Raw genomic sequence first — 15,112 nt, forward strand, 5'->3', positions numbered from 1 at the left:
TATGACATCATCGTCGCCATGCTGTGCCCGTCGGCGGCCTCGACCAATCAGAGACGTGGGATTTCCATTATGACATATACGTCGATACTGTGCCCATCGCTGATTGGTCAAGGCAACCTTTATGACATCATCGTCGCCATGGCAACCATTATGACATCTACGTCGATACTGTGCCCGTTGCTGATTGGTCGAGGCCTGGCGGCCTCGACAAATCAGACGCAGGATTTCCAGGACAGACAGAGAAACCCTTAGACAATTAGAGATTATATATATATATATATATATATATATATATATATATATATATATATATATTATTTTAGTATGAATACGGCAAAATATGAGTTTCACTGTATTTTCACTTACACATATCGTCACTCTCTTTCCTCTTCTTCTTTTTCCTTCTTTGTTAGTGATCACCCGGTTTGTGCATCCATTGAGTTTCTGGTTTGAGAAACAGATATCCCTCTGAGTAACTCAGGCCGCCGTCACTTCTGGTCAGGTGACACGCTCCATGGAGACGAGTCCCCTGTGTTGCTTAGGCCGCCGTCACTTCCCTTCAGATGGTGAGCTCCGTGGAGACGCATCTTCTGGTCCGAATATGGTGACGGCGTTACCATGCATGGTAATATAAATCCCGCTCACACCACGAGACTCTTATCCGGACACAACTGCTGATTGGTCTCTCCCACTATAAAATGTAACGCGACGGGATATACCTCAGTTTCCCTCGTCAAAACCAAGGCGAAACGCGCGTCTGGCTGTGCTGGTCCAACACCTGAGTATGTCTTTCTCTAGCAAGGGATTATGCTTTTGATTGTCTGTTTGCGCAAGGAATATATATTGCACGGTGGTAGTAGTATCCTCACATGAGGTAATCCGAGCAGAACCACTCCCTCCTCACGTCAGCGCAGAAGGCAGAGTTGAAGGCACTCACTGAGGCGTGTAGAGCTGCTGCAGGTAAAGTCGCTAATATTTACACATTCGAATTGTGCATGGTGAATAGCCCATGATTATTGCCCTATCTGGAGAAGCAAAACATTTCTTACATCAGCCGGTAAGCTCATTAAAAATGCAGAGCTGGTGAAACAATTAATGGAGGCATTGATGTTACCAGTCCAGGGTGGCATTCTCAAGGTAAAAGCAAACACAAACAGTGACTCCGTGGAGGTAGAGGGCAACAGCAGTGCGGACGAGGCTGCTAATGTAGCAACAAGGTGGCCTAGGGAGCAGAGGACGGTGGCGAGGAGTCAGCATATTCCAGCCACACTGAGCCTAGATGTCCTGAAATCCCTCCAGTTGCCCAAACAGAGAAAGAACACTGTGGAAGAATGGGAGCTGAGCTGAACTCAGAAGGAATATGGGAGAATAAGGATAAATTGTGTTTACCAAGGTCCTTGTTCCAAATCATGGCGCAAGCAACACCTGGCCTCATTCACGCCTCAGAAAGTCACATGTGTCCATGGTAGATGCCTTCTGGATCGCTCCTGGTTTCAGTTACGCAGCCGCAAAGCTCGTACAGTCATACCTCATCTGTGCACAGCACAACCCAGGTAAAACAGTAAAAATCCCTAAGAAAGCGACACCCAGGCCTCTCTACCCGTTTCAGAGACCACAGACTGACTACATACAACTACCCAAGTAGGAGTGTATGAATATGTCCTAGTATGTGTAGATCTCTTCTCTGGTTGGCTGGAACCCAAACCGGTAAAATGTGCTAATGCTAAAACGACACTTGAACTTAAAAATGTCAAAAGGCCATGACAGAAACATGAAAGGACTGAGTAGAGTGCCTGCCTCTTGCACTCTTGTCAGTCAGACACACTCCAAATAGGATTTCAAAAGGAGACAAGCCTGTCCTTCTGTTTGGTAGTTTGCCAAAGACTAGTCTCTACTTCCCACAGGTGCTACAAATGCAACACATTTCTATGACAGCCTATGTCCAGGCCTTGCAGAAAAGACTTAATGTGGTGCATAAACATGTGTTCTCATCCATTCCAGATCCTAATGCCAGTGCAGACATACATCTGCTGAATCCAGGTGATTGGGTGATCATACACAGACACGTGAGAAGGAGCCTAGATCCACGGTTTGACGGCCCGTTTTAAAGTCCAGCTAACCACATCCACCTCAGTGAAACATGAGGGAAAGCCCACCTGGATCCATGCCAGTCACTGCAAAAATATATTTTCACCAGCAGAATGACTGTTCACCTAATCACCTTGCTGGCAGTGGCAGGATTATTGCATTCTACAGAGACACTGGATAAACTTTTAAAGTTTGTTGACAGGGACAACACACTTATTCAACATCATGCTCTTCTTATAAAGGACGTGGAAGGACAAAAACCGAAAGACTGTTGGATCTGTACACACAGCCCAGTATCTGCAAGGACAATGCTGTACTTAGCCTTACCGCTGGAGCCATGGAAGGTATTAACACCACACTGCATACACAAGACTTGGACTCCGATTTTCTAGGTTCCTTGAGGCTCTTATGAGACTAATACAGTAAAGACTTTTTAAATCCAGCCAATTGGTTTAGTGGCCTAGCGGGATGGATTTTTTTGGTATTTTACAGACTTGCATGCAAATTTTATTGTTTTTATTGAATAGTGTATGTGTAAGGAAGGAATCTAAGGCTGAGCAATCCATAGTGTATCATAGACCCCAGATAACCACTGAATACGGGGGAAGTGAGTGTCCACACTGAGGGTGGATGGGCGAAGCAGATAGAAAAACCCCTTCTGGGTACTAGATAGTGATGAGCGAGTATACTCGTTGCTCGGGTTTTCCCAAGCACGCTTGGGAGGTCTCCGAGTATTTGTGACTGCTTGGAGATTTAGTTTTCATGGCTGCAGCTCGATGATTTACAGCTATTAGCCAGCTTGAATCCATGTAGGGATTCCCTAGCAACCAGGCAACCCCCACATGTACTCAGCCTGGCTATCAGCTGTAAATCATCCAGCTGTGTCAACAAAAACGAAATCTCCGAACACTAACAAATACTCGGAGACCACCCTAGCGTGCTCGGGAAAACCCAAGCAACGAGTAGAGTCGCTCATCAACAGTACTACATCCATGAGACAGTGGCTCTTTTGTGGACATCAGCTGACCCTGTGGCAGAGGTTATGCCATTTACAAAAGAGGGAAATTGATATAGAAGGGTTAACGTTTTGCCTTTAATTGCTAGAATGTGTTTAGTCATGATGCAGCAGTCTGGTAGTCTCCTCTTCAAGGATTTTATACTTCTTATCATATATGTTCTCAATAGTCAGCCACAACATGTTCTCAGTACGTGGAAATAAAGGTCAGCATGACCCGGGGTAACGGGTATATCTCCCGGACAGGTATGATGATAAAGCATTGTTTTTTGCCTTTTTTTTTGGTGTTCACTAAAAGGGATTAATATATAGTATAGTTTTATAGGTCGGGTCGTTGTGGACGCGAGGATGCCAAATATGTACTTTTAATGTTTTGATTTTTTTTTTTTCATTAAAATATTTATTTAGAGAGAATAAATATTGATTTTTTAATTATTATTTTTCTTTTTTTTTAATATTTTCAAACTTTTTTACTTTGCCCCACTATGAGACAATCATTTTTTGCAGGCTTATCATTTCTATGGCATGCAGATGAAGCAGCATCTGCATGCCATACAAGCTGTCAACACTGCACTAAAAGGGAGACTTGGTGAACATGCACTGGGCATGATCACCAAGTTTCCTAGCTCTGGTGACCCGGATGTCGATCGGGTCACCATGGTAGCGATCGGAAGCCCGCGTCACACCGCGGGGTCTCCGATCCAAAAGCAGAGGGCTGTCAGCCCTTAACCAAAAGGAAGATCTTAAAAAGACTCAAGAGATGCTTTGTGTTTCTTAAAATGGATGCCTGCACACGTCACATAGTGAACTACTTTGCTATCAACGGTCGATATGTTTGTGACAACAAAAAAGTTGTTACTAAGACGCTGCCAGAAAAAGATACTAAAGCTCATCACAGCAGCCAGTTTCTCCAGACCTTAGTGGAAACAGTTCGGCAAGATTATGAACTAAAAAAAGAACAGGTTTTTACTATTGTAACTGATAATGCTACAAACACAAGTACAATTAAACTGATGAATGAGAATAATGAAGGTGAACAGCAGCTAGAAGAACATTTCACATGTATGTTGGAGATGGAAGGCCATAGTCCTGTTCCCATAACGGAGGAACAAACAGATATTAATACAGAAGAATAGCAAAATGATTCTTCACAATTAGATGATCTTTCTGAAGCTGCTTCACACCTCTTAATATTCATCACATGCACCGTCTTGTGCACACGATGCAGCTGGCAATAAGAGATAGACTGCAAGAGGGACATGCTGGAACTCGGATTAGCAAAGTGAGGAAATTAGCTATTGCTGCCAGAACCCCTAAAATGTTTTCCATCTTGAAGAGACGTGCTGGAAAATGGGTATTATACCTACCGATAATTCGGTTTCCAGGAGTCCATCCTGACAGCACGCTGGAGGACGTCCTCCTCCTCCTTGCTGGGACAGGAAACAACACGAGAGGTTAAAAGGTCCCACTCCGCCCCCTTTCCTTTAGTGTTTTGACAAGTACCACACCATGGATAGATACAATTTGAATTTATTAACCAAATCATATTTACAGCATATGACATAGTATACATAGGGGGGGAAGTAACGGTGCTGTCAGGATGGACTCCTGGAAACCGAATTATCGGTAGGTATAATACCCATTTTCCAGGACGTCCCCCTGACAGCACGCTGGAGAATACCAAAGAAACTCCTTTAGGGTGGGACAACTGCCTGGAGAACCTTTCTCCCAAAAGACATCTGTTGGTTTGCTAACACATCTAGTTTGTAGTGTTTACAGAATGTGTTCACACTGGCCCAAGTTGCAGCTTTACAGATTTGTTCTAATGATGCCCCTGCCCGTTCGGCCCATGACGCTGAAATGGCCCGAGTTGAATGGGCTTTTATTCCCACAGGACAATCTACCCCTTCTAACGCATAGGCTTTAGAGATTACTGTAGTGATCCATCTAGCTATAGATGTTTTGGATGCTTTTTTACCCCTATTTTTACCTCCAAAAAGGACAAAAAGATTGGGATCTTTTCTCCAAGTACTAGTGGCCTCTAAATCTAGTACTGCCTGTCTGACATCAAGAGAATGTAAAGATTGTTCTTTTGTATTAGAGGGTTTATTGCAAAAGGAGGGTAGAATTATTTCCTGATTTCTGTTTTGTACTGAAGCTACTTTGGGAATAAATGATGGATCTAGTTTTAAGATTATATTATCCTCACGAACCTGGAGGTACGGGTCCCTAATTGACAGGGCTTGTATCTCTCCTACTCTTTTGGTCGTTGTAATAGCTACCAAAAAAGCTGTTTTCCCAAGTTTGTATTGCAATGGGCATGTCACCTTTAAGGATAAAGGGATCTTTACATAGGGCTCTGAGCACTAAATTTAAATCCCAAGGGGGAGTTAATTGCCTAATTGTGGGACGCAATCTCTGGACCGCTTTTATGAATCTGATTATCCAAGGGTGAGAGGCCAACGGATAGTCCAGGAATGTGCTAAGCGCCGAAATCTGCACCTTAAGGGTACTAGGTCTCAGCCCCATATTGAATCCAGATTGGAGAAAATCCAGAACTCTGGGAACATCCGGGTTCTCTGATATCACGGCTGACGTGCCACCTTTCATACAGAATTTCTTCCAAATATTGCAGTAAATAGATGACGTTACTGGTTTACGACTAGCTTGGATTGTTGAGATGACTTCATCAGATAGCCCCCGCGATTTCAAGATGTCCCTCTCAGGATCCATGCTGAAAGGTGCAATCGTTCTGGGTTTTGATGTAACACAGGTCCTTGATGAATGATGTCCTTCTATAGAGGAAGACTGACTGGACTGTCCATTGTCATGGCTCCTAACAACGGAAACCAGCTCCTTCTTGGCCAGAATGGCACTACCATCAGAACCGTTGCTTGGTCTTCCTGAATCTTCCTGAGTACCCTCGGAATGAGTGCTATTGGAGGAAATGCATAAGATAGTGGTTCGATCCATGTTTGACTCAAGGCGTTGACTGCTTCCGGCATGTCCGTAGGGTTGAGGGAATAGAATCTGGCCACCTTCGAATTTTTTCTTGTAGCGAATAGATCTATGCTGGGAGTCCCCCAGCGATGACATAATCGTTGAAATATTTCTTGATTTAATTCCCATTCTGTGGGACAGATTTCTTTTCTGCTCAAATAATCTGCCAGGACGTTTTGAGATCCCTCTAAGTGGACTGCTGTGATTGACAGGACTGTGTTCTCTGCCCAAAAAAATATTTTCCGTGCCAATTCCTGAAGTGGTTTGTGTCTGGGACCTCCTTGATGTCTTATGAAGGATACCGCTGTTATGTTGTCCGTTAGGATCTTCACATGTTTGTTTTTCAAGCGGGAGTGATTCCTTCTTAGAGCTTCCCAAATAGCGTAAAGCTCTCTGTAGTTTGAAGATCTTTGACTGATGTCTTTTGGCCACCTGCCCTGGATAAATGATCCTTCTAGATGGGCTCCCCAACCCCACTGGCTGGCATCTGTAGTGATCACCACGCAAGGGGTCAAGGTCCATGGAACCCCCAGTCTTAGGTTGCTGTATTGTGTCCACCAGTGCAATGACTTTTTTACTGCCTTTGATAGGTGGATTATTCTGTCCAGCGATGACTGACGTCGATCCCATGCCGAGAGAACCTGACCCTGTAACAATCTTGAGCGAGCTTGTGCCCACCTTACACAAGTGATACAGGCCGTCATCTTCCCTAAGACCTTCATGGCCAATCTTATGGTAACCTGACGCTTTAGGAATTCCATGATTAATGCTCTTATTGACACCTGCTTTTCTCTTGGCAGAAAAGATTGTCTTGTGGTGGCATCTAGAAGAACTCCCAGAAATACCTTCCGAGATTCGGGTTTTATGTGTGACTTCTCTTGATTTACAACCCAACCTAGATATTCTAGGATTGCAATGGCTCGATCCCTGTGTAGGATTAAGATGTTTTTTGTTCTGGCTACCAGCAGAAAATCGTCCAAATAAGGAATTACTGTAATTCCTTCGTTTCTTAAGTATGCCACCACTTCCGCTACCAATTTTGTAAATATCCTCGGTGCTGACGCCAGGCCGAATGGGAGACCTTGAAATTGAAGGTGGCAGGTTTGGTCCGGAAATTTTACAGAAAACCTCAGAAGCTCCTGAGATGTTGCATGGATTGGAACCTGATGATACGCGCTTTTTAGGTCGAGCGTACACATTACAGCATCTTTGTCTATGAGGTGGACCGTTGTTTTTATTGATTCCATTCTGAATCTTTTGTATTTTACATAGACGTTCAAGGGCTTTAGGTTTATTATTGTGCGTGTTTCGCCCGATGGCTTTGGAATTGAAAATAGTGAAGAGTAGTGACCTCTGGCTATTTCTGTTGTGGGAACCCGCACTATAACCTGAGAACTGAACAGCTTCAGAATGTCTATGAACATTGGTGAATTTTTTGCCACCTTGGTAGGTGGGATACACCTCTGTGGTGCCGGGGATACGAGCTCTATCCTGTAACCTTCCGAAATAATTTTTAGGACATAGGCATTTTTTGTGACTTTTTCCCAGTTGTCCAGAAAAAAACTGAGCCTGCCCCCTATACCTATGGCGTCATTGTCTCCTAGATCTAGGGCTTGACCCAAACAGGGAATTTCTTCCCCTCCGGTTCTGATTATAGGCTCCTCTATAGGCACCTCTGCTGGATCTCCACTGTTCTCTATAGTCCGGCTGTTTGCCTCTATAGGAACTTCGAGGTGGGGGTCTCTTCCGAAATGGCTAAAATTTTTTCGGTTTTTCCTCAGGGAAACCTTTTTTATTATCTGACGCAGATTCAAGAATGTCGTCTAAGGCCTGTCCAAATACTTTGGACCCTGAAAAGGGAATAGCACATAACTTGGTTTTTAGATGCATTATCTCCTGACCAAGATTTAAGCCATATAGCTCTACGAGTTGCATTAGATAATGAACTATTCCTGGCTGCAAATCTCACGGATTCTGCTGACGTGTCCGCCATAAAGGCTGTGGCAGACTTTATGATGGGTAAGGAAGAAATTATATCGGCCCGTGGGGTTTTATTCACCAAATGTTCCTCTAACTGCCCCATCCACAAATACATTGATCTAGCTACTGACGTGGCTGCAATGTTAGCTTTTATCAGTGCTGCCGACGTTTCCCACGAACGGCGCAACAGAATGTCTGCTTTGCGGTCCATAGCGTCTCTGAGACTAGAAGAGTCCTCAAATGGAATAGCCGTTTTTTTAGTAACTTTGGCTATGGGTACGTCAACTTTCGGAATTTCCTCCCATGACTTGATATCCTCCGGATCAAATGGTAGACGACTTTTAAATTCCCGAGACACTATCAGTCTACGTTCCGCATCCTTCCATTCTTGCAATATCATCTGTTTTAGGTGGTCGCTTACAGGGAATACCGTCTGTTTTTGTGACGTAAGCCCTCCAAACATCAAATCCTGTCTGGACTTTGGCCGCGGCTCTTCTTTCATCTGCATCGTATTCCTCACCGCTTGCACTAAATCTTCTGTCTCTTCCACGGGAAATAGAAACTTTCTTCCTTGATCCTGTTCCTCCAATGGTAGTTCTCCTTCTTCGTGATCCGAACTTTTACCGTCTGACTCTTCTTTAGATGAAGCCTCTACATCGTCCTGGTCTAGGTCCATCCGTGGTCTCTTGCGACCCCGACCTGGGCTGGAAGGGTACCGCTGTGTCATGGTAGCTAATGAATTCTGTACCTCTTCCCGAATTAAAGATCTCATTTCGGATAATAACGACGGTTGCTCTTCTCTTACAACTCTAGAAATGCAGGCTCCGCACAACTCCTTTTTATGTGCTTCTGGCAACTTTCCATTACATATGGAGCATCGTCTGGACTTTGTCAGTGCCTTGCCTGACTTTTTTGCCACTGGCAGGGATGTCTGTTGAGTCTCCTTATCCTAAGTATAAGAGTGAATATATCTTAGTGACTTAGGAATAAGCGTGGAAGGTAATATGCGCTATGCGCACTTACCCCAGCCTCCTCATTCCTGGGATCCATATCCTCTGTTTAAATATAAATATACCATATAAATAGCACATCTCCTGCCAGATATACATATAGGGATCTAGCAGCACTGCTGCACTTACCCCTAGTCTCTGGCATTGCAGACCTCCTTTCCGGCTCGCCTGTGAATGTGCGTCCTGGTTCACTGTAGCGTTTGCCGAGTAGAACGCTGGACGCTCATTTTCATATCCGGCGCCTTTTTATAGACGCTTCAGCGTTCCACACTGTGGAACGCATGTTCTGCCGCCGAATCCGCCGGAAATGACGCCGCTGACGTCACCGGAAGTGACGATATACACTTCCACTGCGTGGAACGCGGAAGTAACGCACGCTGAAGCCGGGAGGTTCTGCCGTCCCTGCATGCTCGTATGAGAGCATGTGGACCTATGCGCCTTTCCACCTTCCTGGCGCCGGCGCCTCTTGAATTTCCTGGCGCCCGAGCCGAGAGCCTCCCCCTGGGAGGAAGCGGCTCACCCAGGAGCGCGTCCGCTCGACTGGTCTCTGGGCACAGGGACTCCCACCCGGGAAGTATGTGCCCTGGGCTATCGACGAGGGGGAAGGATATTGGACCAGCCGCACGATCCCCCTGAGCCCTCCGGTCCGGTAAGCTTCTCTCGTGTGTCCCTCCATACAGGGACAGTGTGCTGTCAGGGGGACGTCCTGGAAAAGGGACAATTGTGGATCAAGCCACTCGGTGGGGCAGCACCTATTTAATGATTAAGCGATTGCTTGAGCTGTAACCCTTCTTTGTAGATATGGCTTCATCACCCATTTACAGTGACTAAAAAGTTACAAGCTAAGGATTTAACTCCTGGCATTTTAATAAAGGAGTGGAAGAACTTGTTGTTTTGCCTTTCCCAAAGAGGAGGTTTAATCGCAGATGGCATTGCTGCTTCAATGAAACGGAGAGAGACACTGCTATTAGAAAATAACATTCTCCTGGCAGCTGTTTATGTGGACCTGAGTCATTGTATATTGCTGGATGATCAGCAGCTTACTAAAGGAAAAGAAGCTCTGATTGAGATAGCAGTTAGGATAAGTGGGCTACAGGACGGCCAAGAGCAAGAGGACTCGGGTCCTGCCAGTGCTGCCGCTGCCGTTCCTTCATCCTCATCAGATGAGGAGTTTGATTTTGACAAGTATTTGGTAGACATGTAGCAGGCAAAGCGTTACTGCAGGGAAAGGTTCCACTCCCATAGAAAACAGATTGACCAGATTTCAGCAACGTTTTCCACTTGCTCTCAAAGAAGTAGAAGAGTTCAATCGTTCCTCAAAACTGACTGTGCACGAGGCAATTCCTTTATATCCTGAAATGGTTAGCGATGTCGCCCATGTGGTCACTGCTTTGCCACCAACCCAAGTTACTGTAGAGAGATCGATCTCTAGCCTTAAAGTAATTAGGTCAGATGTGAGGTCATCTAAGGAGGAGGATCTGATGGAGGCGATACCATTTCTCAGAACAAATTCATAGACTGCACAAATGCTATTCAGTACGTTTTTGTTGAAAATGTTTTTTTCTTTTTCCACTCACTGCAGAGTGTATAATAAATTGTAAATATGAAAAAGTGTTTTGTTCTAAAGTTGTATTCCAATAAATATGGTTTATGTTCTGTCTAAATGTCGTGATTATTGTATCATAATAATGATTAAAAGCCTGATGTTACCATTTTACTACAGTAAATGTATCACTTAAACATGAGCCATGTATGAGGGAGTCGGAGTCATGGAAATTGAGGAGTCGGAGATTTATCCTACCGACTACACAGCCCTGCCTGGCACCATGAGAGCGGGGGTGGCGAGGGGTCTCTCACGCCGTGGACCCCAGGCCAGGTGTGCCGTGGGCTCTTCTGTGATGTCCATAGACTGTAATATTGATGGGGGTCTTGTGCCACCCTTGGTGCGGCTGACTGATACACATACCTCAGTTTCCCGCCATCAGTGTACAAGGCTTTACCCTTTGCGCCACTTTATTAATTCCTCGGTCACATGTAGACCACCTCTCCCCCTTCCAAACATTATCAGGGGCAGTGCAGATCACACTGCTGATCACAGGAGCGGCCATGGCAAACTACAAATGTCAGCATGGAGGCTCCACACTAACCTCGTTAACAACCGCTGCTCCGCTCAGCCCTTCTTGCTTCAGAATCTGAAACTCTCTGTAAAGATCTGGAAAAAAAGAAGAATTTGAATCACAACATCACCACAAGTCGCCATCAACCCTCGCCCCACCATGATAAATATCCTGCAACCCAACATTAGGGAGGAAGCTTCCCTGGAGTATAAACGGTCAAAGGATCTGCTCTTACTGAAGAGAACACTTTCCTATACAGCTAGATCCTTCATGCATCGTATTCCAAATTATTATGCAAATTGGATTTAAGTGTCATAAAGATTTAATTGTTTTGTTTTCAAATAAACTCGTGGATGGTATTGTGTCTCAGGGCTCAATGGATCACTGAAATCAATCTTAAACACATGTGATAATTGGTTTTCCAGGTGATTCTAATTAAAGGAAAACGACTTAAAAATGATGTTCCACATTATGAAGCAGGTCACAGGTTTCAAGTAACATGGGAAAGAAAAAGGATCTCTCTGCTGCCAAAAAGCATCAAATAGTGCAATGCCTTGGTGAAGGGATGAAAACATTAGAAATTTCACGAAAACTTAAGAGTGATCATCATACTGTGAAGAGATTTGTGACTGAAGCAGAACACAGACAGAGTTCATGCTGATAAAGGCATAATGAGGAAGGTTTCTGTCAGACAAAATAATTGGATTAAGAGAACAGCTGCCAAAATACCATTACAAAGCAGCAGATATTTGAAGCTGCTGGTGCCTCTGGAGTCCCTCGATCCTCAAGGTGTAGGCTCCTTCAAAGGCTTGCTGTGGTGCATAAACCTACTATTCGGCCACTCCTAAACAGTGTTCACAAGCAGAAATGGTTGTATTGGGCCCACACATACATGAAGACTAATTTCCAAACAGTCTTGTTTACTGATAAGTGTTGAGCAACCCTGGATGGTCCATATGGATGGAGTCGTGGATGGTTGGTGGATGGCCACCATGTCCCAACAAGACTGCGACGTCAGCAAGGAGGTGGAGGAGTCATGTTTTGGGCCGGAATCATGGAGAAACAGCTGGTAGGGCCCTTTAAGGTTCCTGAAGGTGTGAAAATGACCTCTGCAAAGTATATAGAGTTTCTGACTGACAACTTTCTTCCATGGTCTAAAAAGCAGAAACCAGGAGCAAAATCATCTTCATGCTGACAATGCCCCATCTCATGCTGCAAAGAAAACCTCTGAGTCATTGGCTGCTATGGGCATAAAAGGAGATAAACTCATGGTGTGGCCACCATCTTCCCCTGACCTCAACCCTATAGAGAACCTTTGGAGGATCATCAAGCCAAAGATCTATGAGGGTGGGAGGCCGTTCACATCAAAACAGCAGCTCTGGGAGGGAAGAAATACAAGCAGAAACTCTCCAAAAACTCACAAGTTCAATGGAGGCAGGAATTGTGAAGGTGATATCAAAGAAGGCTCCTATGTTACATGTAACTTGGCTGTTAGGAGGTTCTGGAGGTAAATAGCTTTTTTGTTCAGTGAATGTGACCTCCTAATGCTGCTAATTCCACAAATGAGACTTTACAGTTCTTTATATCAAATGGTTAGAAATTCTACTGGGCCTAATAATTTGGCCCCCGGAGATTTACACGGTGGGATCCATACTAACATGAGGTGGATAGTTCTTCCCCAGACACAACACCAGATGGCAGCACTGAGTGTCGGCAGGTTCTAGGATGTGTCGTATATAAGCCCGCCACCATGTGATCAGACCACGGTATATACAGGGACAGGACCCCATACCCCCTCGTCGTCCATAACACGAGGTGCCGTCTACTTACTCTGCGTCTCCTCGGACGACTCTTCCACATCCGCCTGCAGAGAGGAAACAATCAGCATCAGGGCTCATACACATCACCGTGAAAAAAAACAAACATCCGATTTCAGTCCAGAAAAGTGGAAGAAGCGTCATGCGATTTTACATAGAGAATTGCTCTGAGACAGAGACAACTAGGTGAGCTATATCCTCAGCGCTTTGCCTCTGGAGTTTACTTTACATCTTTTTTTGTTTTGTTTTTTTAAGTAAATACATTTTATTTATTTTTATTTTTTATTGTTTTTTTGGGGGGGACAAAATGGTGTGGGATCCCCGACATTTTCATAACCAGTAGAGGAAGCACTGGCGGCTGGGGGCCGATATTAATAGCCTGATATTAAAAGCCTAGGAGGGGGTCATGGATACTGCCCCATCCCCCCCAAACTAAAAACCAACAGCTCTCAGCCGCCCCAGAAAATGTGCATCCACAAGATGTACCAATTCTGACACTTAGCCTTGCTCTTCCCACTTGCCCTGTAGCAGTGGCAAGTGGGGTGATAGTTGGGGAGATTGATGTCACCTTTGTATTGTCAGGTGACATCAAGCCCTGAGGTTACTAAGATGCCCCCCTTACTAACCCCCTAGTCACATTGTATGAAAACACAGACACCCAGAATAGAGTCCTATAATTGAAAGAAAGACACAGACTCCTTTATTAAATATAAATTAAGCCATACTCACGTCATCGCCCATTCCGCTGAAGCCAATGTCTCCTGTAACAGAATTAAAATAAACAACAATATTCCTCACCTGTCCAGAGAAGACAATAATCCATTTATCCTGCTCTGCTACATCTAGATGGCAGGCTGCATTGCTGCATGATGCTACTATAAAGCCTGCCATCCAGCTGTGTGTACTTGCTCAGTGTCTCGTGGTGAACTCCTGTCACCTCACTGACGTCACCGTGAGCTTGAGAAAGTTCTCACGTTCGTGGTGCCATCAGAAAGGTCCTGGGAGCTCAGAGCCAATGAACTCACTTCACCTGACTTTAGTGCAGTTACAACTTTGTACACGGGGCTCACTGATGTGTGTGAGGTGAAGGGAGTTCACTGGCTGTGAACTCTCAGGACCTTTCTGATGGCACCGCAAGTGTGTGAACATTCGCAGGCTCGCGGTGACGTCCGTCAGGACATAGGAGCTTACCGCGAGACACTGATGCTGCTCAGTGTCTCTGCTGGATGACAAGCTGCATGGTGGCATCACGCAACCTGCCATCTGGCTGCATGGTCCCATCACGCAACCTGCCAACTGGCTGCATGGTCCCATCACGCAACCTGCCAACTGGCTGCATGGTCCCATCACGCAACCTGCCAACTGGCTGCATGGTCCCATCACGCAACCTGCCATCTGGCTGCATGGTCCCATCACGCAACCTGCCATCTGGCTGCATGGTCCCATCACGCAACCTGCCAACTGGCTGCATGGTCCCATCACGCAACCTGCCAACTGGCTGCATGGTCCCATCACGCAACCTGCCAACTGGCTGCATGGTCCCATCACGCAACCTGCCATCTGGCTGCATGGTCCCATCACGCAACCTGCCATCTGGCTGCATGGTCCCATCACGCAACCTGCCATCTGGCTGCATGGTCCCATCACGCAACCTGCCATCTGGCTGCATGGTCCCATCACGCAACCTGCCATCTGGCTGCATGGTCCCATCACGCAACCTGCCATCTGGCTGCATGGTCCCATCACGCAACCTGCCATCTGGCTGCATGGTCCCATCACGCAACCTGCCATCTGGCTGCATGGTGGCATCACGCAACCTGCCATCTGGCTGCATGGTGGCATCACGCAACCTGCCATCTGGCTGCATGGTGGCATCACGCAACCTGCCATCTGGCTGCATGGTGGCATCACGCAACCTGCCATCTGGCTGCATGGTGGCATCACGCAACCTGCCATCTGGCTGCATGGTGGCATCACGCAACCTGCCATCTGGCTGCATGGTCCCATCACGCAACCTGCCATCTGGCTGCATAGTGGCATCACGCAACCTGCCATCTGGCTGCATGGTGGCATCACGCAACCTAC

The 15,112-nt window shown here is 45.8% G+C and overlaps 1 protein-coding gene across 5 annotated transcripts in view; it reads right to left on the reverse strand.

Annotated features, from left to right (window-relative positions):
- RECQL4 (RecQ like helicase 4) overlaps nucleotides 1–15,112 on the reverse strand; it is a 227,312-nt gene that overhangs the window by 209,218 nt on the left and 2,982 nt on the right. For all 5 annotated transcript variants that reach the window (XM_077293510.1, XM_077293509.1, XM_077293511.1 and 2 more), the window contains 2 exons: nucleotides 13,041–13,074; nucleotides 11,241–11,305 (listed from right to left, as the gene is read on the reverse strand). In XM_077293510.1, the coding sequence (XP_077149625.1) occupies nucleotides 11,241–11,305; nucleotides 13,041–13,074 (99 nt within the window). The remainder of the gene's footprint in view (nucleotides 1–11,240; nucleotides 11,306–13,040; nucleotides 13,075–15,112) is intronic.

The sequence above is a fragment of the Ranitomeya variabilis genome, chromosome 3 (genome assembly GCF_051348905.1).
Source record: "Ranitomeya variabilis isolate aRanVar5 chromosome 3, aRanVar5.hap1, whole genome shotgun sequence".
Taxonomy (NCBI): domain Eukaryota; kingdom Metazoa; phylum Chordata; class Amphibia; order Anura; family Dendrobatidae; genus Ranitomeya; species Ranitomeya variabilis.